This window comes from Copidosoma floridanum, unplaced genomic scaffold (genome assembly GCF_036245765.1).
Source record: "Copidosoma floridanum isolate Cflo_tuat_1 unplaced genomic scaffold, Cflo_Japanese_pri ptg000021l, whole genome shotgun sequence".
Lineage (NCBI taxonomy): Eukaryota > Metazoa > Arthropoda > Insecta > Hymenoptera > Encyrtidae > Copidosoma > Copidosoma floridanum.
The window spans coordinates 23,756,343-23,781,640 of record NW_028321898.1 but is presented as its reverse complement, the minus strand read 5'-3'; the positions used below and the strand labels follow the sequence as shown (position 1 = coordinate 23,781,640).

The 25,298-nt window shown below is 39.5% G+C and overlaps 1 protein-coding gene across 1 annotated transcript in view; it reads left to right on the top strand.

Moving 5' to 3' along the window:
• The window catches only part of LOC106638871 (uncharacterized), a 238,404-nt gene that overhangs the window by 167,163 nt on the left and 45,943 nt on the right, over window positions 1-25,298 (top strand). The window contains exon 4 of the mRNA XM_089594325.1: window positions 24,604-24,682. Coding sequence (XP_089450451.1) covers window positions 24,604-24,682 — 79 coding nt within the window. The remainder of the gene's footprint in view (window positions 1-24,603; window positions 24,683-25,298) is intronic.

Genomic DNA, 25,298 nt, shown 5'->3' with positions numbered 1-25,298 from the left:
GTCAAACTAAATGGAGAATTTAAAAAAAAGAAAAAGAAAGAATCGACGAATGCTGACGAACCTTTGATTTCCGTATGAATGAATATCAGGGATGCATCGACGGGTGAAATTTACGTTGTAAAAGCAAGATGGGCATAGAGAGAGGGGGAGAGGGGGCAAAAACCACAGTGAAGAGAAAGCGTTTTCACGCTCGTCGAGCTTTAATAGGCTCGTTATTGAAACCTGTTGCGAGCAGCCTGCAAGCTCGTGATGGTTGTAGTATAGCTATAGTCCAAGCTGGGGCTTGCTGGCTAGGGCGAGCTGCCAACGAATTGATCGTACGGGTGCGAACGTGTCGTGTACGTGAGGGTGGACGCGTGTAGTTGTTTAGGTGGCTGATCTTATGGGGACGTGGTCTACCAATGTTCAGTGTGTTTGGAATACAAAGGGAGCCAACGTAATAGCTTTTACAAGCATTGATATGCCTCCGTTGAGTTGTATTTTACTGAGTATGAAATTTGCAAGAATTTACTGATCAATTGATACATGCTGCGAGATTCGATGACTTCTTTTCAAATATAACCGCTTGTAAAGGAGTTTAGTAATAAACAGCAGTTATGACTAAACAAAGACGAGAGTATATGCACCTTGAAAAGTTTACTTCAAACGTTAAAATCCAAGACAGCTCAAAAACTGTGGGCTATGATGAACGATTTAGTGGAAACGGAGTTCACTAGTCTGAGGACTTAAAGGCCTTACAAGCTCAGTGTACGAATGAAACTTTTACAGAATTTTCGAAGGTTCTTTATAATCGTTCTGTAAAATGGTACCTTGCACGAATTTGGTGACTCGTTTATAATTAAGCTTAGGTGGAATGTGGAGCAGATATAGTATCACAGGTATCCAGCTGATTGGCTACGATGGCACACGGCATCATTTTACTAGTGGAGCGTGCAGGAGCAAAAGAACCATAAAAAAGTTCTTTTTATCTTTCTGTTATAACTACTGAACATTGATAGACATATTCCAAAACGGTTAAAAATTATTATCAAAGTCAATTCCATTTATACGGATCACATAACTCTTATTAGATTTTTTTTACATTTAAAAAAAAATTTATTCCCACGAGCAGTAAATTTGATCTTCACTTGAAAGGTTATCTTGACTTTTCGTTCTAAAATCAGCATAGGAAGCAAATAACACCACTTGAGAAGGAGAAAAAACTAATATGATACTAAAAATTTACCCCAGTGGCTAGAATCATAGTATTTAACGCCCAAAATATCCTGATTAAGGATACTCGTAGGACTTAGCTCGAAGACCCTTAGCCCGAAGGAACTACTATCTAGACCACGGTTAATCTCTGGGTCATCAAATAAGTATCAATGACCTTGGAGATGCAAGTAGGGGTGTAGCGAAAAACGTGCACTTTTGCAGATTGGAAAACAAAACATTTTGAATTACAGTGCGTATAGTGCTTTTTAAATAATTCACGAGTTGAACAGACAGAGAGAAAAGCAAGTGCAAGAAAACGCTCTCCAAATTACATTCTTACAGTCTAATGCATCCGAGCTTGCAAGTCGAATACCTTAACAGAAGCATTAAATTTTTCCTGCAGCGCGTTTCCAGACACTCCCGCGAATTATTAAAGACCATAGCTAACGCAAAAAGCCATTAATCCGTCGACTGCCACTGTTGCTGCTGCGTGAGAAAAAGAAAGGGACAGAGGGTATATAGGCACACCCAGGGAGCAAAGTGAAAATCACAACGTTTATCGCGACTCGTCGAGAAAAGAAAAGTGTACTGCAAGTAAAAGAAAAAAAAAAAAAAAAAAAAACACCCGCCATACACGTGGGCGCCCGATAAATCTGAGCGCAAAAGTCGCATCGGGAAGGGTACGGGGGAGGGGTTGATTTAGCCCCCATCGTCTAAGCTGCAGACGTAATTACTCGGAAAAAATTCCGGTCGTGCTATTACTTTCTTTCTTCCCCCCGCCCCTCTCTCTCTCGAGCTGTAGCAGTAACAGCAGTGCTTTTTTCCTCGATACTCTTGAGGCAAGCTAGTAGTGGAGACCTTGTAGCTGCACAGGACTTTGAGGGGGGGGGGGGGCACCTCCTCCGTCTCACGTTCACATGCAGCAACCCTGACTCCGATACCGGGACGCCGTGCACTGACTCGACAATCGGACGCGGCTCCATTCTATGCCCAACGTGATCACCCTTTACCGAAATTTTTTTTTTCTTTACCAGAACACGTTATTTACGCAAAGTCTTGGTCAGCCAAGGAGCTCCCTTGATTTTGGAAAACTCTGAAACTCCTCGATTAAATCATGCTGCATCAAACCAAGATCATATTATGGACTCGTTTGACAAACTGCAAAGCAACTCGAGTCAACGACACAATACGAGGTTTTTAAAAAATTTAAAAACACTTGAACAACTACAACGTACACTTCCATGCGGTGGTACCGCAAAGTCTAACGTCCACGGTATATCGGTGCAAGGTGTGCCTCCCTTTCACCGACGCGGCATCTCAAGACTCCGGCTCGCTCGACCACAACAGTTGGCGCGTATATGTACGTGCTGTACAACTCGCTGCTTCCCCCAATTGAATTCTCCGAGGAGCTATTTCGTCCCCCCCTTTGCTTTTTTTCTCTGTTTGCGTTGCATCTAGAATCCCCGTGCGATTTCGCGTATACAAACTTGTATTTACCGATCCCCCAAGCCGTACCGATGTTTTGCTCTTTGTTTTCCGGCTGGTCCGTTTAGCCAAGTGAATTGTATGTTTATCCATACTCCCGTGGAAGTCTACGCACACACGTTGCGAGTCGCCGGGGGGAAAAAAGTGAAGTGGGTCTGCGAAGAATCGGCCCTTCGATCACCGGATCCTTTGATTTACGAGCTTGGTGTTTTCGCTCGGTTATATCTTGACTTGGATAAGGTATAAGGTCTGTCTGGGATCGTTAGCGATATTTTTTTTTTTTTTTTAGATTGAGGCTGTTATTTGTAAATAGAAATAAAGTTTCTTGTGCTTCTTTTAGTTATTATTTTTGTAAAACAAATGCATAAAATAAACACCTGATGTGGAGCCATATAAATTCGGAGAGTGTCTTTCAAGGAGGAAGATAATTGCAAAAACAATTGATCAAAGTAAAGGGTGAAATGAAAAACTATACTTTAAATGGGAGAAATAATCCTTACATATGCGTTACCTATATATGGTGTACGAAACAGTGGCTCGTAAATGTAATATTATTTCCAGGACACACACACTGATATAAAAATCTATAGAGAGAAAGAGAGAAAAAAAGATGGTTTTTCCCATCTCAGCAGCTGCGTACGATTGTTTATTGTTTCCTCCAACTTTCAGGACTCTTTACGCACCGAACCCTTTCAATGATGTGTGAGTGGAAAATTCGATTGGTTAAACGCGATAAAAGCATCACTCCAGAGCGCAAAAAGCAGCCCAGTCTCGCTTCGGTAACGCTACTTTTCCGGTCGAGCTCTGCAATGTGTGCTTTTCTTGATTTTTCCTTCCTCGGGGCTCCAGAGCGAGCCCGTGATTTCAGGTTGGAAACGCAGCATTGTGTCCGAGAGAACCTCATGCAATCTATTTTCTTCTGATGCTGTACACAGACTCTCTTCGATTTCACCCTGTACCTCGTGTGTGTGTTTTTGTTTGGAATTTGTATTGGCAATCCGATGTTTTCCTTGTTCCATTTTCAATTAGGTAATTTCATCAGCCAATATAAATTTGGCTTTTCCAATAGAAAGAAAATTCATTTTTCAACATAAACAGTGTTTTATTACCAACCGATTGGGAATAATGTTGGAAAATGTTTTTAAAAATAATGAAATTCCCACTCGAGGAGCAAAATTAAAACGCTCTTCGGTGGAACGGGGTGACGCATGAGCCAACTGTTACGTACGAATCCACTCAAGGAAAATTCATTTTCACGTACAACAGCTCGTCTGTCCCGAAAACTGTATCAACGTCCTCTGCCCGGAAAATAACTTGGAGCACATCTCCTCGCAACGTTGGCCTTAACGCCCACTCGATTCACAATGAGAAAAGAGTCCCATAATTTTAAATCTAATCAACCCTGCGTTTTCGTGGAAAACTACATAATAGATAAGCTAACCACACTAATAATATTCACTTTTCCCCTTTATCCCGAAAAGCATGCATGGAAAAAAGCAGAGGGGGGATATTTCACTCGTTTAGGCGGCTCTTTTGACCACCTCTTTTATTTTCTCTAAGCTAATTGCGCAAGTCCTCAAAAAGTGGGTGGAAATCCCCTGATAGCTGGCACCGCGTTTTCTCCCAGGCCTTTTTCTTGCGTCTAGCAGAGTAAACTTCACCTGCCCTCCGCAAAGTTTGCCTATCCCCTTTTTTTCGGCTTTTTTTCTCGGGGACGTGTGGCATGTATTTTTTCCCCTCGTCTTCCGGGAGAATTTTCGCAAGGACCTGTTTTTTCTAAAAATTAGCGTAGACGTGCTTTTCGAGAGCGGGGGAGATTTTCCAGCAATATTACGTTGTAAAAAAAAAAAAAATGATAGTCCATGCCCATTCTTGAATAAAATTTGTTCACAACTGTTAACGAATCCACCGAATATATTAGCAGCCTGCGTAACAACATTTTCTCAATTACCTTGAAAATTGTTTGAAATTATAGTCACTAATTGTGAAATATGAAGAAATGTATGCACTATTACAGTGGAAATCAAATTTCGCACGTAGAAAATAAAATTAGTTTTTTTTTAAGTAGAACAAATCGGCTATGGTCAGACATAAACGCAGTGTATGAAATACAGGCACGCCTCATTAACGCATCAGCTGAAAAAATTGCAAAGTAGTTTTTTCACTATACCTTAAACTTTCACGTATGATTCCCGACAATAGTTGTTTACCTGTGGTGCTAGCTCAGCTCAAAATTTTTTTGTTTCTGTGCTCCTCATACCGACCTCTTGACGTTTGCCTCCCCTTTTTTTCCCTAAGCTGTACACACGTTCCCTCTACCTCTGGAATCTTGTGATTTCTTTCGCTCAAAGGTTGCTTACTCAGAGCTCCGTACACAAGTAGCTCACTTGAGTATGAGGTGCACCATTTTTCTTCTCCCTCTTCAAAAGCTGGTCCTCGAATTTGCCCAACGACTAATTATATATGTCAAAGAGAAAGGAAAAAAAGCTGCTGCTACCCTCTCGAGCTCTTTTTACCTCCACGCTCAAATTAGCCACTTACACGTGGGATTATTTTATATGTGCGTTTCGTTTATTTTAGTCTGGGGTACGCAATGGAATAAGCTCACCTTTGAAGAACTGCGCGCTATGACGCTGTATTTGCGCTGTTAATTTTTAAGGACTTCATTTTTTTTTTCTTTTTTTTTGTTTTTTAAAAAAAAGCAGACTCAAACTGACTGAGTCAAACAGTGAGCTGCAGTGTAATGCAGTTAGCTGTATGGAATTCCTTAAGAGTCGCAACAATGTCTTGTGTTAACAAATAAATTAAATCGAAGTTGTAATTATTTCGAGTAAACTTGAGAACTAATGTATGTTACTCAAATTTTTTGTTCACACAAGTTTATAGAAGATAATATATTATCCGTCCCTTAACAGTCACAAATAAAACATTAATGTACTTTTGATTCAAATGGTTGATATGTGTGCTGAAATGTGAGAGCTACTGTCAAAAAAAAAAATCCAACAATTACTGTCAAGCTTTAAAACATCTGATAAATAATCTTTGAAAAAAATTATTAGAGTGAGAAAAGAAATCAGCAATTCCATGTTCGTACAGCTAGAAGAGAATCCAATGTCTAAATCGATTGACAAACAAATAGAGCGTGCGAGTAGACAGAGAAAGAACGAGAAAGTCAAGCCGAATGGGTTGGAAGCGATTCCAATTTCCAAAAAAAAGGGGGGGGAGAAAAAAACAACAACAGAGAAATAGAGGGGAAAAACTCAACAACAATCGCAGGCCTCAGAGGCGATTCGATAAAAAGCTGCCAGCCACAGGAAATGAAAGGAGCTGGATGTGCGGGGCACCGAGAGAGAGAGAAAGCATTTTTTCCAGGGACCATTGTGTGTCTCTGTGCGTCGCAGCTTTTTCAGTTCAACGACTCGGCTCTAAAAGGCTCCCGCTTCGCGTCGCTAAGTTCTTAAACGAAGCCGCGGATCTCGAACTCAGATTGGCTGCATTTCCACTGAACTTGGATACAGGAATTTAAAGAATTCACACCCTCTTTAAACACCAAGACTGCCACCCAGTGCTTACACCGCCACAACCATTTTCTCACTCGAGGTAACCAGCGGAGAGTTTGAATAATCGACGAGTTGTCAATACGACAAAGTCAAAGTACTCGATATCGCGAATGGACTATGTACCCATGACCAAGTATGTATACTCAAACGAATGGCTTACAAGCCAAAATAAGTCTGTGCTTCGAACATTCGTGGAGCCCCATACTTCCTACTGGAAGGGATTCACGCAACAAAAGTATAAATCTTAGGAATTTCGAATGGTACAGAAAACTCCCCAACTCGTATGGTCAAAAAAACCCTTTACAGAACGGATAATACATACATACACATGTGTAGAATCGAACAAAAGTGCAGGTTTATCAATTAGTCGCCCTCTCTCCTTTGCACGCTGCATCCGACTCTTTCTCCCTCGCCTTTTTCAAGACCCTTTTTTCCAGCAGTGTTCCACTCGATTGAGGCCAAGTTGGTCCATTCAGAGTAGTCGCCCCCTCCGCAGCTTCAAACTGCGGATACACCTACGTACACTTGTTAGAGCTCGACCACATCTCAGCCCAGCAGAGTGTGGTGGCTATTCGACCGAAAAGTCGTTTCATGCGTTTCTCTCGCACGGACTTTCTTTCGGATATAGGTATATGACGCACACATGGTGCTCCGTCTTTTTGAGAGCTCTATGTATTTTTTTTAACTCGCGAGGGTGAGCGAAAAATCCAGCGGACGTTTGTTCCCCGTTTTCAGGCTTAGAGGAGGAAGAAAAAAAACATAGGGGAACACGGCGAGCGCATTTGAATTTCGACTAAATGAGCAGACGTTCCCGCGAAGCGGAGGAAAAATAAAAAGCTGTCTTTGTCGGCTTTTAGCTTTAAAAATTTGGCTTTTTTCTGGCATTCGTACCTACCTCTACTGCCGATTTTGATGAATAAGTGTTGCAAGCTCGAAAGACGGGGTGCAAAAAGGGTGCGGTTGGGACTAAAGGGTTAAGTATTTCCATGGATTCCCTACGAGATGGATACCGTAGAATCTGAATGCCTCCCAAAGATGGACAATTCAATTCAAAGCTCAAAACCTCTTGGGAAATTAGCCTACGCAGAGTAGACTCTTGTAAAAGAGCGTGTGGCTGGAGGCTAGACTTGGCTTGCTTTGTAAAAATATTCAAAGTACAGAGGCCTGTCCACCCCAACTCTTAATAAGAACATCCTTGCCGCCACTTTTCATAATCCTTTGGTCTATAGGGTGGCCTCTCTTTGTCTGGCTCGTGCAGATGCCTCTTGTGACCTATCCCTGCAAAGGCTGGATTGTTTTTCATTTATCTTTCATTTTTTTTTCGAAAAAATCGTTTGTTAAACGTCAGCTTGTTGATGCTGCTTTCTTCGTGTGAAAGAGGACCTAATTGAATTGAGAATCGACGGTTATCCAGATTATAGTTGATTATAATGTAGATGTAACGCGAATGATGCAGAGGAAATAATTGACAAGGAGCCCCAGATGGGTATTTTATGTAGTATTGATAAAGTAACACTGAAAAAGTACATTAAAGTGTTTTATTAGAAATTCCTGAGTTCACATGTATTGTAAGCTTCCAAGGTTGAACTATACGAGTAAGTTGAATTTTACATTGTCGTCAATTGATCGTTTTCAGAAGTAGTCTAATTAATAAATAAAAGCCTTTGTTGGTTTGAAAGATAAACAGCTATGTTTATTTTGTTATATTTATTGTGCCACCACTTGTGGCTCATTGTAACAAAAAAAATGACTCCGTTAAAGTGAATATAAATTTTGTAAAGAATGAAGATACTAATCGGCACCAAAACCTCGTTAATTGTAAAAGAAATAAGACCTACGAGAATTATTTTTCGTTCTGAAAAAAAGCACAAACCCACAATATAAGAATCGAAAACAGACGCCAGAGCAAATATCTGGTACTTGCACCCCATCCCCTGATTTGTTTGTTTTTATTTCACCCCTCCGAGAAACTCCAGCCCAATTGTTATTTCTCCCGCTTCAGCCGCTGGAATAAATTAGATGGCGCGAAACAGACGATCTCCTCCTCTGGCGCGAATTATAAATTCCCCGGGGCATTATCGGCTCCGATCGCGAGCAGAGGATTTTCGTTTTTAATCTCCCCCGACCCACCGGGGCTTTGTCCTCGGAGTCAATACCTTTTACACCCCGTACCCTGTCATCCGATAATAATCTCCCCTGCTCCGTTTTCATCTTGCTTATCCCCCGATACACGCCCCATTAGGCTTGCAGCTGATAAATAAGTGGGTCTCTCCGGTTGCCCTTTGAGTTGGTTTTCAATTTTCGAAAATGACAAAGGAGCCAAAAGTTGTTTGCTAAACATCACCCACAACAGATAACAAATGGTTCAGTAGGGCACATATTTTGTGCTTTTGATTTGTGCTTTCAAAAAATAAAAGGAAAGAAGAAACATCGTTGCCTTGCAATCCTGCAATCGACAAATCGATAATATATTGCTAAATTGAAATCGCGATGAGAACAAACGTCCCGAGAATACAAGAGAAATAAAAGAAGGCGGGAGTATGTTACAGGTGGGGGGGGGAGAAGGTTTAAGTAAGAAATGGAGAAAAACAATACGGGCAAAGGAGCTCGGTGGTCGAGGGAGTCCAGAACTCGATCGATCGGAACGAAGCACATTGATCGCTCCTGAGCGGTTTATTTTCAGCTTCGGAGTTGGCTCCTTCGTTACAGCCAAGATTACTCGGCTGCCGGTTGTATTTTCCTGTAAATCATAAGTCATCAGAAAATGCACTACCCACTTTTTTTGGTCGATTCAATCATCACGGTTTTTTTTTTTTTTTTTTTTTTTTTTTTGCTGTTACAAGCAAGTATATACCTATAGGAGGTTGACAATGCCGATTTCGACTGTTCAACGGAAGAAGTATTGTAAAAATGAATGTTCGAGTGGATAGCGATAAAAAGAGTACAGCGATGCGAGACAAAAACCAAGTGTTCGAGATAAAACCGCCACGTGGATTTTCGCTCTTTTACTGCAGAAGTAGGGAGGGGAGAAGAAACCGTACACGTGCACAAGTAAGGATACAAGTATAAGAGATGCCTGCAGAGTAACAGATTACCAGCAGTGGTAGACGACGCAGTGCGGCGGGGCGTCCTTCGCCTGCCTATATATGTACTCGTCGGTTCTCGTGGGCCATAGGACGCGTCTGCAGCAGCCAAGGATTCGAATTCTCGAAAGGCTTGTCACGCTTAAGCGACCTTCTTATGCGTCTCTTTTGCGCGGCTCCCTTCTACATTTCTAGGCTCGACGCGTCGACTCCGTTTCTCTGCGTGACTTTTCGTCCAAAGACAAGTACATGGTTCTTCGTATCATTTCATGAGAATTTATCGTCGCGCCAAGGAGACTTGCTTTTTCTACTTAGGCTTTGAGATATTTTCATCGCTCGGGAATCGGATTGGCCTGGGAATGGAATTGGTGCTCTTCTTATAGATAAACAAACAGTGGTTCCCTATGATAAAACCCATCTTGAGCAGCTCAACTAGTAATCATAGTTGTATCGATATCAGATGGAAAAAAAACGATTTATGCAGTTATGGCTTCGAAAACATAGTATACACATTACAATCCATTGTTAAATAATTCATATTTTTTTTAAATTGTCTGAAGACATTAGCCTTTTTAAAATATCTATCTAGTCTCTAACCCAATCCATTAGACAAACAACAAAAATTTCAAGTGTCATTTACTATACGCATACCTTAATATTGAACCAATAAATTTCTAAAATCAATTTTTTTTTTTTTTTATACAACAATAACATAACAACAAGTACCGAAATTCATTGGTTTTCATTTCGGGTAACAGTTACTTATTTTGATGTATGATTTTTGGGATTTATCTCCATACTCCCAGGCCAGGCGATCTAAATGATGAAGAGTCCAGTGAGTCAAACGCTCAGCATAATTTATATCTTTTTATCGGCTTTGTATTAATTATAATGTATGCCCGTTCAGACCTGATGAAATACGGTCGTCGAATTAATTATCAAATAAATCAAACATTGAAAATCCACTCGTATTCTTCGATGCATAATATAATATATGTGACTCTTGAACCCACCAACACCTGCATTTGACATTCATTACAATAATAATGGAATAAATAACCTTAATCGTCCAAGTTATAAAATACAACTCAATCTTGAATAATTAATCATTGCAACGAAAATCTACTTTGAAAAAACCTATCACGTGTGATTTGTAGCTTCGACTCAAAGACAAAGTAAGCCATTTTCGTAGCAAGCATTGACTTCATCCCCCTCCCTGTCGTCACACTAGGTTGCAATAATCGACGGTGGTATAGACAAACCTGTACAGTATATTGTCCGTGTGCCCAAAAGTGTATATATATATATACATATATCACGCCACCAGTGACAAACGCCACGCAACATACAATCGACAACAGAAGCGGAGAATATAGGTATGTACGCGTACAGGAGTGTTGGGCCAAAAGCAGGGGACACTTGCAGCGGCCGTGCGAATTCGCATACACGCGGAACAACAGCTACTCGGGGAATCCGGTCTAATTAATGCACGGCAGTGGTGACGGCCGGGGAAAGAGAGGGGGGAGAACACTGCGGGACTAATTAATAGGCGATGCGCACAAATTTATCGCGTTGCAAAGCGTTAGGATAAGGTTCCCGGCTGCTGCGCCCGCCCACCATTGGCGATCCTTTAGAAAGGACACGTGACTCCTGGCGATCTAATTGCGCTCGGCGTGCCTTTGATTTTCCCTTTTGTGTTTATACGCGCTTGGGTATACATGTATATATATACAGAGATCTGGAATATCCTGTCTCCCTCTCTTTATCTGACTTTAGCTCGTTGTACGTTCGTTTGGCTCGTAGTCGTTGCCGTCGTTTTCATCGTCGTTATTCCCTGTTTTACGGATTAGTTGTTGCTGTGTACCTGCACCTGCACGATATTCACATACCGTCGTTGCGATCGATATGGTTTTGATAAAGAGTGTGCATTGACTCTATACTGTTGCACGTTTGAGGTATTTGGATAACTGATGGACAATAAATGGCATACGCGTCGTTTTGTTGTCGGGACAGTGCATTCAAAATTTTTGTCTCCAACTTGCAAAAGTTTTTTTTTTTTTAAAAAGGTAAAAGAAATAAATCAGGCTTGAAAAACTACCCATTCCCCCTCCTTGTACCTCCTACGCTTAGCTTGCTTGGATTTTTTGGAGAGGGACTTGTAGTTTTTTGTTTTTGTTCGCAACGATATTACTATTAACTATGAGGAATATAAATCCTTAAAAAGAATAATAATCCTATGTTTGTCAAGTTATAAGGTGAAAAGTTTGTTAAGTGGTCGGTTGAAACTTTTTTTTTTTACAAATACGCAGATAACAAGACTTAAGTCGCGTAGAAATTGTAATTTAAGTAGTAATGGTCAGTTTTTGGTCAGACGTACACCTAACATTATTACTGTCTTTTCGTTAAAGCGGCACACGTTTCAACTGCATTTTATTACAACGAGTGTAATACTTACATTAGCTCACAAGCACAAAAATAATTTCAAGCATGTTTTTCTAAAATGATTCATGAAATTTCCCAGTCCTTATGAAAACTTCGAAATTCAACACCCCGACGATCCACAATCGATAGTCGTGTATCGGCATTACGGTAACACTCGCATGGTTTTAAAACTTTTTTTTTTCTGCACAAAATTCGTACACGCGCATGTATAATCAAGCTCAGTAAAAGAGGAAGACAGAGTTTCCGACTGTCCGAATCGTCTGCAGCGCCATTCACATCCACCACACTGCCTGCACACGCCACACGCCCACCTGACACGCACGTAAGTAAGTATATGCGCTCTGCCACCTGAGTGCCTACCTTCCTCCTTCTTCTCCTCCTTTGCATGACCACAGCGGCTAACACGACAGGCTATACACGGTTAACTGTTATTTTCGCAGTGGGATGAGTTGCAACATCTAATGGGTGTCTACGTGGGGGACCCACGGGATCCTGCGTGGCTTTGTGCTCGAGTCGAATTAAAATTGCTGATGGGTCCTTACGTATGCATATACTAATGGTTTGGTTGGCGTTTTTGGCTTGACGATCACAACAGCAGCAGTGACGGTTTTATTATTTTTCCACTACGATAGAGCTTGTAAATCGCAAGGAGCTGCTTTGGATACCCCCCAGTTGAAAAATAAAGAAAAATTAATGAGCTCCAAAAGCCATCCAAATGACCGAGATTGAAGTAAAAGTTCAATGATCCGTTGGACCAAATAAACCAAAAACAGCCCTATAACTCGAACGTTGTTTGTTCTCGTTGCATTATTCGTTTTCTCGCGATTTATCGACAAAAGGGCTCACTCGCACGCACGAGCCGTCAAAACACCGTTGGCCAGCTCCGAAAAGTCTCCCCACGCAGACCCCTTCCAACTTTTCGCGAAAATTACCTCAACGTCGTGCCAACCTTGACTCCCTCTCGCCCCACCCACTTTTATCCATGCAACCATCAGAAAACCCATCTCTGTCCGCCTCGCCACGGCATAACACGGTGTGCGTGTACGGTTTCGATCGGAGAGAGAGAGAGAGAGCGCTTCGGCTTTTCGCAGGTCTCGGCCGACGGGGAAGGGATGGGAGGCGAGCCCAGTTTAATTACGGCTCATTATTTATAGCCGAAAGTTTGTATCGGGCGGACAGGTAGGCGCGGCGCTCGTACGGGGGGTGCGCTTCCTTTCGTGACGGTTGGCTGTAAAACTGGCTGATGCCGCGAGAAGTGCGGGGGGTAAACCCTGCTCTCTCTCTCTCCTCTCTACTGCTGTGTGCACAAAAGTTCCAGCCTAGATATCAACTTTTCAAATTCTCCGTGGCCCCCTACGCGTACACCTTGCCTTCGTTTTTTATCTCCTCTTGTTATTCTTTCAAGTATGCACGGGACATGCGTTGCTTTCGAGGGTTTATTTTTTTTCTACTGTTCCGTTCCATCTTCCTACTGATGATTCGCCTTCTCTGATCTCACGTGTGAATTTAGAGTAGCACCAATAGTTTTTGTTTCAAAGAGAGGGATTTTTATTTCAAGTCTCTGATGACGTATAGTCCTTGAAAATCACGACTGACACGAGATGGTAGCGAGTCTTTGTTGTTCGTAGGAGTTTGTCGCTTCGCATTTCATGTCACCATGGTGAAATAGTACATGTCGGAGTCTCAGGTCGCGTAGTTAATTATACGGATCAATGTTGTGGTACTTTGTCAGAATTTAGATCCATTTGTTTGGAAATTTATAAGTCAACGATTGTTTTCTCAGTGTTTGGTCGGTGAGGAGGGTGAGTCGAGAGAAAATATGCCGGATAATAAGGCTCTGGTGTAACGATGGCTTTGACGCTGAGAAGCGATTTATTATTAATCCGAGAAAAATGAGCTCTCCTCCGATCTGCATCGGAAGGCTTAATCCGGGTTATACGGTGCGCGTCGCTCGTTTTGATTAAATTTCTAGCCATGAGATGACTATTATTCTAGAAGCCGGAGCGACTCGTTCGATACGCGTGGACTTACGAAGCGGATCGCTTGCACTTGCCTGTGAAAAAACAGGGGAGCCTTCGTCATCGTCGGAATTGGGTTTCCATCGAGCATTTTTTTTTCTTTTTTACTTTATTTTTGTTAACCAGCAGTTTATTTTACTTCATCTTTCCTTCCTTATACTTTAACGAGATTTATACACTTTTCCGATAACCAGCTATTTTCTCTATTTTCAAATTTTGGAGTGATGTTGGAATGAGTTTTCAAATGTTCTTGACAAATTATTGCTTTCGAGATCGTTGATATTTCATTCACGATTTCCAAGCCACATAGTTTTATGCAAAAGAATAAGGTTAAAATGAAAGGATATTAACAAGTACGGTTTTGTCTTTTGTCAAAAATTATTTAACAACGAAATGAACACGGGCATAATCGCTGACATCATTGATAGAAAATTAGAAGCTGAAAAATACAATAATTAAATCAAAGATTTGAAATACATACAATTAAATCCCAGAGGCAATAGTCTTCCAAGACTCAAGGTAGAATTGTAAAATCGGGAAAAAGTAATTTTTAGAGATAATCGTAGATACAAAAAAAAGAGGGATGAAAACTTATGGATGAACTAAAATTTAGAGATAGAAATACAATTATTGTCAGAGAATGATGAAATCTGCAACCAAAGAGTCAAAAATAAACATTACGTCCATACACAGACATATACAAAGGCAATATCATTCAAAACCAAAAATGCAATGCAAGCTTTAGGTCAATGGATGTAAAGACAATTGGTTTAAAAGAGACTGCAAGATTTCATCAACACCTTCCTCGACAAGCGAACAAAGCGAATCGAATAAAAGCACATAAATAAAAAAAAGTCCATGTACAAGCTATCAGTAAAAGCGTCAAGGATCATCAGATCGAGACATTGAATCTGACGGCGCAATTTGTGCCTCGTCATCCCTCGAGTTCGGAGGAAACGGTTGGAGGTGAAATTTCGTCAAGCTCCGAACAAAAGTCTCCTCGTGAAGTAGAAAAGCCAGTGGCAGTAACGAAGTATACGGCAGAGACACCCTTTCCAATCACGTGTATGTTGCACACACCGTACCCCACCTCCGTCTCTCTCTGACTTTTCTCTTTCATAAGATACACCCCCAAGACTCTACACCCTCGCTAGAGACAATTCAGTCGAGCGTCACTTCCTGACGTGCTCGTACCGAGATTGTCGCGAAAGCTCCCGGCTTTTCACTCATCTTTTTCTCTACACTTATCCGTATGGAATGGCAAGAAAGGAGTATGCTTCATAATTTTGTATCACCTTATTTGATACCCTAATGTTTCAGCCCAGAGCCTATACACACTCACTTTGCCTATAGAGGATCTCTCATTGAGCGTATCTTATTCGATTTTTGTCTGGAGCTGCTTCGCATATTATATAGACACATGATTACTTGATCATATCACTTCAACACTCATACACACACATGTAATGGGTATAGCATGTGGTCACGGAGATAAGTATGATGAAAAGGTACATTAAATAATTACGAAACCTTGAGAAATTTGCTATTCATGCAATGCCAGTCTTCGTACTCGCTGTTACGTCCATAATTTGACCTGTAGCTTGATAAAGGTGTACTGGCTCGCACGGCTCGTTCGATAGTATATGAGACACGGCTACGGATGACCAGTGGCTATTTTCTCGTCTGGCTGTGCGAGGGACAAAGGGCAGCCCATTGGGATCAAAGGGATAACGGGAGATTTGTGTATCACGCAACCGTACCGAGTAAGCCATTTTGTCAAAAAAATATCTTGCAAATGTTTATCACCTGGCTTTGTTGCCGTTGAGATTTTTATCTGGTTTTATCAAAAAATTGTGCTCAAACTTGTTGAGACCTGTTGTTTTTAATCAATCAACTAATGAATGATTTAATAATTTTTTTTTTTATTTCCAAAATGCAAATGAGTTTTTGACAATCGTACTTTTGTAACCGAACGAAAACGAGCAATAGTTTTAACAAAGATGCATGAACACTCTTTAATAAACTAATGACACAACAAAAAAATAAAATCTTACTACATGTTTAGAATCAATTTTTCGAACGCACTTACCTATCTTAATTGCTCTTAATCCGCGTTATATCACGTTTAGGAGACACGTAGCTAACTTTTTATCATGTCTTCTTAAGGGTTAGAAGATAAGGAATTCCAATCCGGTAAGCACAAAAATAAACATAGGTACAGTGAAGGGAGAAGATAATTCAAAGAAATATTAGTTCATGACGGGTACTCTTTTGTAGGTTAGCCTCACTTAGATTTTCATGAAAGTCTGCAAATGTATATCCTATCACTATATTCCATCAGAAATTTTTTTTGCATTAACTTTGGAAAAAACATTCTCATGGGTTAGGGTATTTCTCCACTTTGTAAATTATTTAAAAAGTGACCGTAATTTTATTTCACTAAGTTGACAACGATAAATACTTTTTAGTCAATAGGATTATTTTTAGACACTTGAAGGTTGAATGGAATTAAAATTTTTCCCGAGTTTCCAATTATTGAATTAATGAGACTTCATGTAATTAGACTTTGAGAGTCCCATCGTCGATCAATTTGATGCTATTTAAAACTGTGATTTATGTGGATACTCGTGCTCCCTCAAAATTTCCTTCCGTATGCAAGAATATTGGTATATACGAGGTTGCAAACGTATCGTTGTCAACTCCAGCCTCGTGGCTGCAGTGTTTTATATACGAGGTCGGGGGAACCTGTGGTTTGTGTGTATACATGTATATCAGATGGTGGCATCGACGTGTGCACTTTTAGATCACAAGCAGTACAATTGAGAGACAGTGGCTACGACGACGAGCAAAGTCACCATCAACCGGCTGTCTTTATTGGAGACTCTCTTGAAGACATGACAACGCGAGGTCTGGCTAATACGGTGATGACATTAATTTACTGTTTACACGATTACTTTAAAATCATTCGCATCAACTCATTTTTGATTATCAATGATGTTCAAGGTTTTCATAAATTAAAAAAAAGGTCATTTGTTATTTAAGAGATATCTCTCCATAATGCGAAAAAGCTTGTTTAAGAATTTTTCACTTGGCACGATCAATTTTTTTCATTAGCGTAGTAATTTATTTTGGGTGATTATCAGTTAATTTCGTACGGACATGATACCCAATGCAATGCTCCTCTCATTTTTCCTGTCGCCTGGTCCTTTATCGTAAGCACAAAGTTCGGGTCAACAAATAGTGGCAGCAGCTCCTTTCCCAGTCCCGATATAACTCTGGCACGTCTTATCAAACGACCGATACATGTCCAGCTTATTCTCCTCGCATTGCTTTCTCCAACTACTACTTCCACCCCATGAACTTTCGCATAAAACAAACTATTTGTACCCGACACGCCAACGACCCTCCCTTTCGATCGACTACACTAACGCTATACTGTACCCAGCTATTCTCTCTTTGACCGAGTGGAGGGTGAAATGTACAAGGCCAGGAATACCCAGAGTATTTGAGTAATACCTACTGACAACCACGTCTGCACGTGATCGGTTTTGTTCTTTTCACCACACAGTACCTTGTACTCTTGTTGTTATTTCCAATTTCATTTTGTTTTATGAGTACTTGCTGCTCCAATTGGTGGAAGGGTGTGATTGCACATGAAACATAAGCCCGTAATTTTGCCTGACGTTGCTGTCTTTTACGTATGTACCAAACTAAATCAATTTGTCAATCTTCAACAAATTTTACATCTTATGATGTACACTGGTTCACTTCAAAAGTCACGTAGAACGTTAAAATTATCGCACAAAATGTATACGTTAACCAACACCATGATTCCATCATCAGAAATTTCATTTAAAAAATACCTAAAGATTTTGTCTTGAAAAACTTTTTTATTCACAACATTTTGTACATCGGTCTTTGAACAATACCTACATATAAAAGTAAAAAAGCCTAACAAGCCAATTATCCACAAAATAATTATACACTTGTATGAAAAAAGAGCCGAATTCCAATTCACATGAAGGTACATGAAATAAGATAAAAAAAATCTGCTACCTCAGTACTATTCAAGCATCAAACGAAGGCCTTGGCCTCATCTTTTTAGCACACGGCGGTGCCATTTGAGAACCCATTGCAGGTATAATGCAGGAACTCGATTAGTTTCCTCATTAAATCTGTTTACAACTCTAGTTCGCAGCCTCCCTCGTTTCTCCAACTGTATTCGGCACGCAGTTAGAAACTTGCATCTGCTTCGGACAAACAATTATCACCAACAACTCGATTGATGGTACTGAACGCGTGCAGCAGCGCCGGTGTAGAATACAGTGATGTCTATTATCCGGAGATCGTTATACAAGTTAGATAATGCCCTGGCCCAGGTGACAATTACTTGTAGGTGTGTGTGCACGTTGACACGCTTGAGTTGCATTTATCCATCTCTGAATGCTGGTGTCCGCTTTGCGGGAGTTCCTGGGCTTTCTGTTCCGAGCTTTTGTGAAATACTTGCGGTTGTTAATTACCGCACGAGACGCGATACGATCCATGCACTCTATATTTGGACAAAAGAGCTGAGCTGTAAAAGCTGCGCAGATATTAATCAGCTACGTTGCAGTATCAACCTGGTATTGTGCTGACATTGGGTAATGTTGGTCTGATGATTTGGTTAAAACTGTTTGTTCATTGAGGTATCGATGTAATTCACAATGGTTCTATCGATTACGTGAACCCTTAAAGAGTCTTTCATGAGTATATTATCTTTTTAGAACAACTTATGCTTTCTTAAACTATTATTTTTTTACACATTACACTTTTACACTATTTTTTGATGAAAATGAGGTTTTACACCAGTTTATCGTATTCCCTCTCATAAGACTATGGCCAGTTGACTGTCATAAGGTGCTCTCGAGCAAAGTGAAAGATATATTTAGAGCATGAGCTAAATTAGATGTGAACTTTTTTTAAAGTTTGAATTATTATTAAAAGATTTTTAAATAATACTTAAAATGATTGATCGATAAATGGTCACTGGGAAAAAAAGAGTAAATTCCAACGAAAAACTGAATGTTGAAGTTCAAGTAAACTAGGCCTACATGTATCAATCGAACAATGTAAAAACTATGATGGAGACATGAAAATAAAATTACAAAAAAAAAGTAACAAAGGTTGTTGGTGACTGATATAGTTATAAAAAATGAGTAGCTTGGACTTTTAACAAAAAAAAAGGTAAAAATATTAAAAAATCTTTCCCCTGTATTTTCTAAATAAAACTGTAAGCATTGCGAGCTTTTTTAAAAACGTTTCTGCCAACTAAAGTGAATCAGTAAATTTTGCAATCACTTGTAGTGACACACACTAAAAACAAACGCACTCTCGTCACCCCCGCAAATGTTAAAAAGTAGAAAAAACCTGAAAAAGTCGGCTAAAGTCAACTCACCGAGGGTTAATATTTACTTTTGTCGAGATAGGGCCACACAAACAGGTGAATGAAGCATGTATGCTTCAATGCAAGTTTGGAGCGATATCCAAACGAGTCAATACCGATAGTAGTGGTTCTCGTGCACAATGACGAGTAAGTGGACAATGGCATATACACACGCATTGATGTGTGCGCACACGTTCGTACATGTGGTCTCGGTTTCATTCTACCCAATGGACCTTTTACCTCTTTATCAAACGTCCATGTCTAGGAGCTCTTATGTTTGGAAACGCTTCCAGTTATAAACATGTGTATATCTGGATGTTGATGTATGTTTTCTGAAGGTAAGCACTAGTAGTCAAGTTATAATTCGATAAAAATTTTTCATTTAAATTAGACATTTTTTTTTTTTTTTTTTTCATTATGAATATTAAAGTTTAGAAAACACTAGGTTTTATTTATTGCTTTGATTTATTACATTCAGTATTGTTACTATCTCTGTTTATTTCTTTAGTCTCGTCATTTTTTTGCTCTTTTTTACAGTCAAAAACCCATAGTTTTTTTCTTTTCACTTTTTTATTGATAATCTATGTAGACTTTTTACCCTTTTTTTTCTTTATTATTTTCTTCATGCAAATTTTTTTGATGTTTTTATCTTCCCTTCTGACTCTCCAATTCTTTCAACATTTTCGTCCCCTACCTTTCTGCTTTAAAAATAGTCTCCCTACCTCCAACGCGTTTCTATATTTTTACCAAAATTTCTGCTTTGTGTTTTGTTTCGCAGAAAATTTTTCATCATTCATAAGTTGTGGAAATCAATCAATTTAAAAAAAATAAATTTTAAGAAAAGAGAAAACCTTCATTTTTTGTTTATTCATGTTTGTATTCGCATATACTAAAAGAAGAAAAAATAAATTATCAAATAAAAAATACGATATCTTCATTTTGAAATGCTTAACCTGTTCTCAACGATAACTGCGTTTATTAAAGTGCCAGTGCAAGTCTCTTTCACCAACCATTTAAAACATTTATTGAAAGTAATTGAATTAACGCTATAGGATTTCTCATCGCACATCTTACCTCAATGATGAAAAGAAGAAGAAAAAAAAAAAAAAAAAAAGAGTGAGAGAGAATGGTAGAAAACGAGGAAGAAAGGTTATAAGCTAATTTTTCGACGTTGACGGTCTTGAGGGAGATTCCAACTCGTGGATAAGACGAAAGAGTGCAGGAATAAAAAAAAGGGGGTGAGCGAACGGTATGGATTTCTTTCATATCTCGTGTATACTCAAGCCAAACATTCGGCACGAGAAGTTAACTCGCTACCATTACTGAACTGCAGATTATAAGGGAAGCAATGGTCGGTTCGAAGAGTAGTAAAGAAAGAAAGAAAAAGAAAGGGAAAATGAGGATATAAAAGAAGAAGCGAAGGAGCAGGAATCCAGGAAACAGTTTCCTTTCATTTCACTCTGGCCTTGGAAAGGCTAATTTGTATAGCGTAGCACGAATCTCTGAAAAGAATTTATATCAAACAACCCACGGCCCGACGACATTAACGATAAACTTATTAGCGCACTGCTTCTTTTACAACTCTTTTCACGACTCGCTTTTTTTTGAGAAAATATCATTCTGGACTTTTAAATTAATTTATCCTTGGAGCTTCTGAAGAATAACACCTTCAAAGACATTGAGAGGCACTTGAACAGCAGATGTTAATTAACGCTTACTCTTCCTTAAAAAACGATCCTCAACAGTTGTCCCCAACTGTTTTTTCATGCATTAAACACTTTGCTTTACTTTACTACCAAAACAAAAATTTTGGAGGAATCTAGTAATAAGATTATTCTGATTCAAGAAATTAAACGGGTAGGAGCAGTCTACACGTACACTCGAGCATTAATCTTTTACGTGCGCTATCCACAGTGGGGGTTCAGCTATCTTTCATCCAAGTGTACCTTTTTTTTTTTTTTTTTTTTTTTTTTTTTTTTTTTTTTTTTTTTTTTTTTTTTTTTTACTTCAGCAGACTGCCAACTTGCTTGCATGCCAGTATACTTGTAAATCTATGCCTCCTCTGTGCATATCAAGCCAAAGCACTCCACGTACACTTTGGTACACCTGAGTATAATTTTTCAAAAGACGATCGTTGTTTTTTGCGCAATACCGTTCATTCATCCTTTTTTTTCTTCCTGCCTTTCTAGCTTTTGATTTTTTTCTTTTTAACCTCACAATGTTCCGTTTTCCTGGTGCACGAACATCCACCGGCTTTTCGCGTTTAAGTCTCATTCAATATGTACCCAGTGGATACGCTTGCAATATTTCTCTAATTAATCGCGATAGTACTTCTTTCGAGTCCTGCAGTACGAGCATCTATCCAGCTAATTAAAACTCTATTCATTTACGGGAAACGAATTAACCGTAGTCTCACTTTTGTCCCACGGAGAAAAAATAAATCAGGATTTCGATTATTCCGCTACATCCTCAAACCGGTCGCCGCTCTTTCGTCTCCAATGTTGTTTCAAACCCTCCTTAGACTCGGCCTCTTGAGTGGTTAAACACTTCAGCGTAATTAATGGACGAACCTTCACCTCCCGGGAGTTCGCAACGAATGCATAAAGAGCCCACCTCGGTCCCCGCTTCTCTCCGTCATTCTTTGCCCTCTTTTCAAAATTTTTTTTCCTCTCTTTGTACCTCAAACATCCTTTATTTAGGATTGTTTGTAGAAACAGTTTTTTTTTCTTTCGCCGCTTGAGTCAACGTTACACCAACTCCTACATTCATACTGTTCACCTTTTTGAAATTGATCATCCTTTTTCACGTTCAAATATGAGATGGAACAGATGAGATGTAAAAGAGGTCCAAAGCGTAATCTCGTCAAATCTGAAGGATCATTCTTCTTTTCGGCAACAAAGTGCTCTTTCCATCGAGCAAGTATCCAGTAAGCTTTATCCTCGACTCTTCATTGCCATTCTGACTCCAATAATGGATATTACTCTTTAATTAAATTTCATGCCGTAATTCATGGCCTCTCAAGACGTGTGCCTTAAGATTTTCGCATCACTCAAGTGACTCGAGAAACCAGTCTCAAGTCCAGTCGTTGTAAGCACTGGATCAAAATATGCAAGACAGTACTGTTGATTTGGAGACCTTAAGTCAAATAAACTGTACACTTCACTCGTAATATCATAAATGCAGTTGTATCGATGATCGAACAGTAAAGGTAGAGGAGGAAAAGAAGACGTACGTGTAGAGAATCAGCAGCACTGGTCTCCGCTTCACGCTTAGAATAACTTCCACCGCACAGGGCTCCCCCTCCAGATTTGGAGGAAACGGCAAACGTCTCGGAATTAATCCGGCCTTGCTCGGAAAACATAAGTATCTCCTCGTTCCTCCTTCCGGACATGGTTTACGTTCACGAGGTAGGTGTGCTCTCGCTCGGGAGGATACTTTTCTTTGGGACACTCGGGAGGAAGGGGTAGGGTTGCTCTCCCAGTGTACACATGACATATCTCCAGGAGGTTTGCTCCCTCATTCAAAAGCCTTGACTTTGCTTGCACAGCCAAAGACAAGGAGGAGAAAGTTTATTCAGGATACGGTTGTGCATGGATACGTGTGTATGTGTGTGTGTGTGTCGATGGGTGGCTGTCGTGAAATTCATTGGATGTTGGCCATAGCATCGTGATTTTTTTGCCTAGGCATGTGATGCATTTAACTCTTCTACTGAAAATCGCCATGGTGGAATCGTAGTTGTGTGCGATGCTAAATCACAGTTTTTGATGAATTTAAGGTGAACTTCAGACAGTGAGACGTAATGGTTTTGGACGATTACAATTTTTCCTCCTTTGATCATAAAGTATGCATTGATTTCCGATAAAAACTTATAAATAGACAAATGAGCAACACCCAAGGAACAGTGTAAATTATGGTGAGTGGGATTGTATACTGTACTTTTTTCACCCAATCGTTAAATAAATTTATGATCAACGCGAAATGAGGATGAGACATGGCAAGTAGTTAACATTACCCTTAAGGTCAAAGCAAGTTGGATAAAAGCGTGAGCAAAGTTGCCAGCACGTAAGTTTATAGCTCTAATTGATGTTGACGTGAGCTTGATTAACTGTGCACCATAATATGGACTAATTTTAAATTTTGCTCTATGATGTTTCATCGGCAGTTGTCCACTATGCTGGTTCTAAAAGATCCTTGTGTCATCGAATAATCAAAACAGCACCAAATAGGTCGTCTCTGTATAGCCTTTAGCTGAAAGTAACGCGATAATCTTGCAAAAATTACGTACGCACTTTGAGCGAGCACTGGCAATGGATAAGTTTTAACGTCGTCATCGTCTACCTTTTAATTCTCCAACTTGGAGCTGTCCCCTTTCGAAGTTCGGAAAAGCAAAATACCACCCACTAGGGAAAGAAAGATAATCCCTTGAATTAAGTCTTCTGAGAGATCAAGGGGGAGCAGTGCGTCGCGAGAGAGTGATGATATGTCTTGTGATTATAAGATAGATAAGTTGGCGCTTCGAGGGCGGGAGAAAAGCGTTCGGTCATGCTTTTGCGTCATTCCCATGGTGCATTAATATAGGTATGCAAATTCGCCGGAATACTTACCAGGAAATTTCTCATGGTAATGTCTGGAGAAGAAATGACTTCCTCCTCCCTTCCTACCCCTCGTCTCTCTGCAGGGCTCCTGGTGGAATAATACCGTGAATATGAAGGATAGAAACTTTTTCGGCGATGAACTGTTGAAACCGGTGTTGAACAATAATTTTTTCTAGAAAAACTTTCTCTTATTTTTACTGGCTATCTGTTCTCCCCTGGAAAACTTACGGCATCGCGAAAATTCAGTCAACGCACTTCAAAGGGGCAAGTGAAAAAATTTCATCTCGCCCAGCAGCGAGTCGTAAGGTTCACTTTGAATTTATTTATTTCTAACTCTCACGAAATAGAAGAAAAAAGGGGGAAATGGTCTCAATGAATGACGATGCGCTTACGCGTGTAGATAAGCTGGGAGTTACTTCAGAGATGAAATACTGAGACGTTTGTGTTTACGAATTGGAGGGAGAAAAATGAAACATGAAAGAAGATGCACAGGATAGCTTGGTTAATCCTGAAGCTGGATTTTCTCGAATTACCTTGCATTGTACTTGTGAGAGATAAAATTTTAATATGACTGCTTGCTTTTTACCACCTTTCAGGGGGAGAACTTGAACTTCCTTTTGAATATTAAGGAATTTTTTCTATTTACTAAAAAAAGTCTGTGATGGTGTTGATTTTTCTTTAGGATGTTGTACAGAAAACTACGATTAGAATTTAAAAATTTTGTTGATATTTATACTTTGGGTCAGCAGATTTTTCAATTAATGACAATAGTTTGTTAACGAAGGTATATTTTTATTTTTGCAGATGTCAATATGGTTGCAGAGCCAAAGCCTCATCAAACGGGTCGCAAACGACAAAACATGTCCAAGACAGGAAACGATTGGTGAGTTTTTATTTTCAACTATACTTTTGTAGATTTTTGGAAATTTTATGGAAGATAAATTTTAACCCTAATCTTAGTTTGCCAATAAAGATATGACCAGTAATAAGAGCACATTCATAGTTAATAACAAGTTGAAAGACAAAGAAACAATAGACATTGCAGTTTTATGCATTTAATGCTCATGTAACTTATAGTTTAGAAGCCCCAGCTCTTGTATTGCATCATGTCCTTAGAAGTATAAAAATAAGAACTTGAATAGTATAAAAATCTTAATTTATTGAGAAATTAAATTTTTAATATCCCAAAAAATACCAAAAAATATACGAGTGAGCTCTAACGTATAAAGTAAATTGAATAGTACAATAGCATTAATCTACAAGGTTATTAAGACAGTTGATAAATCCCAGAAAAAAAAAATTCCCTGCAATGCAGGGTACGGAAAAAAGGACACACGTGGAATTGCTTTTAAATTCAGTTGAGAGTGTGTATAATTGCATATTAAATTTCTACGAGGACATGATAAATCCACATTCTTTCTCGTTCGTTTCAATTACTATTACGTGCATATAATCTTTATCTGATGAGAAAAATAATAACATGACGAAAAAAACAACAC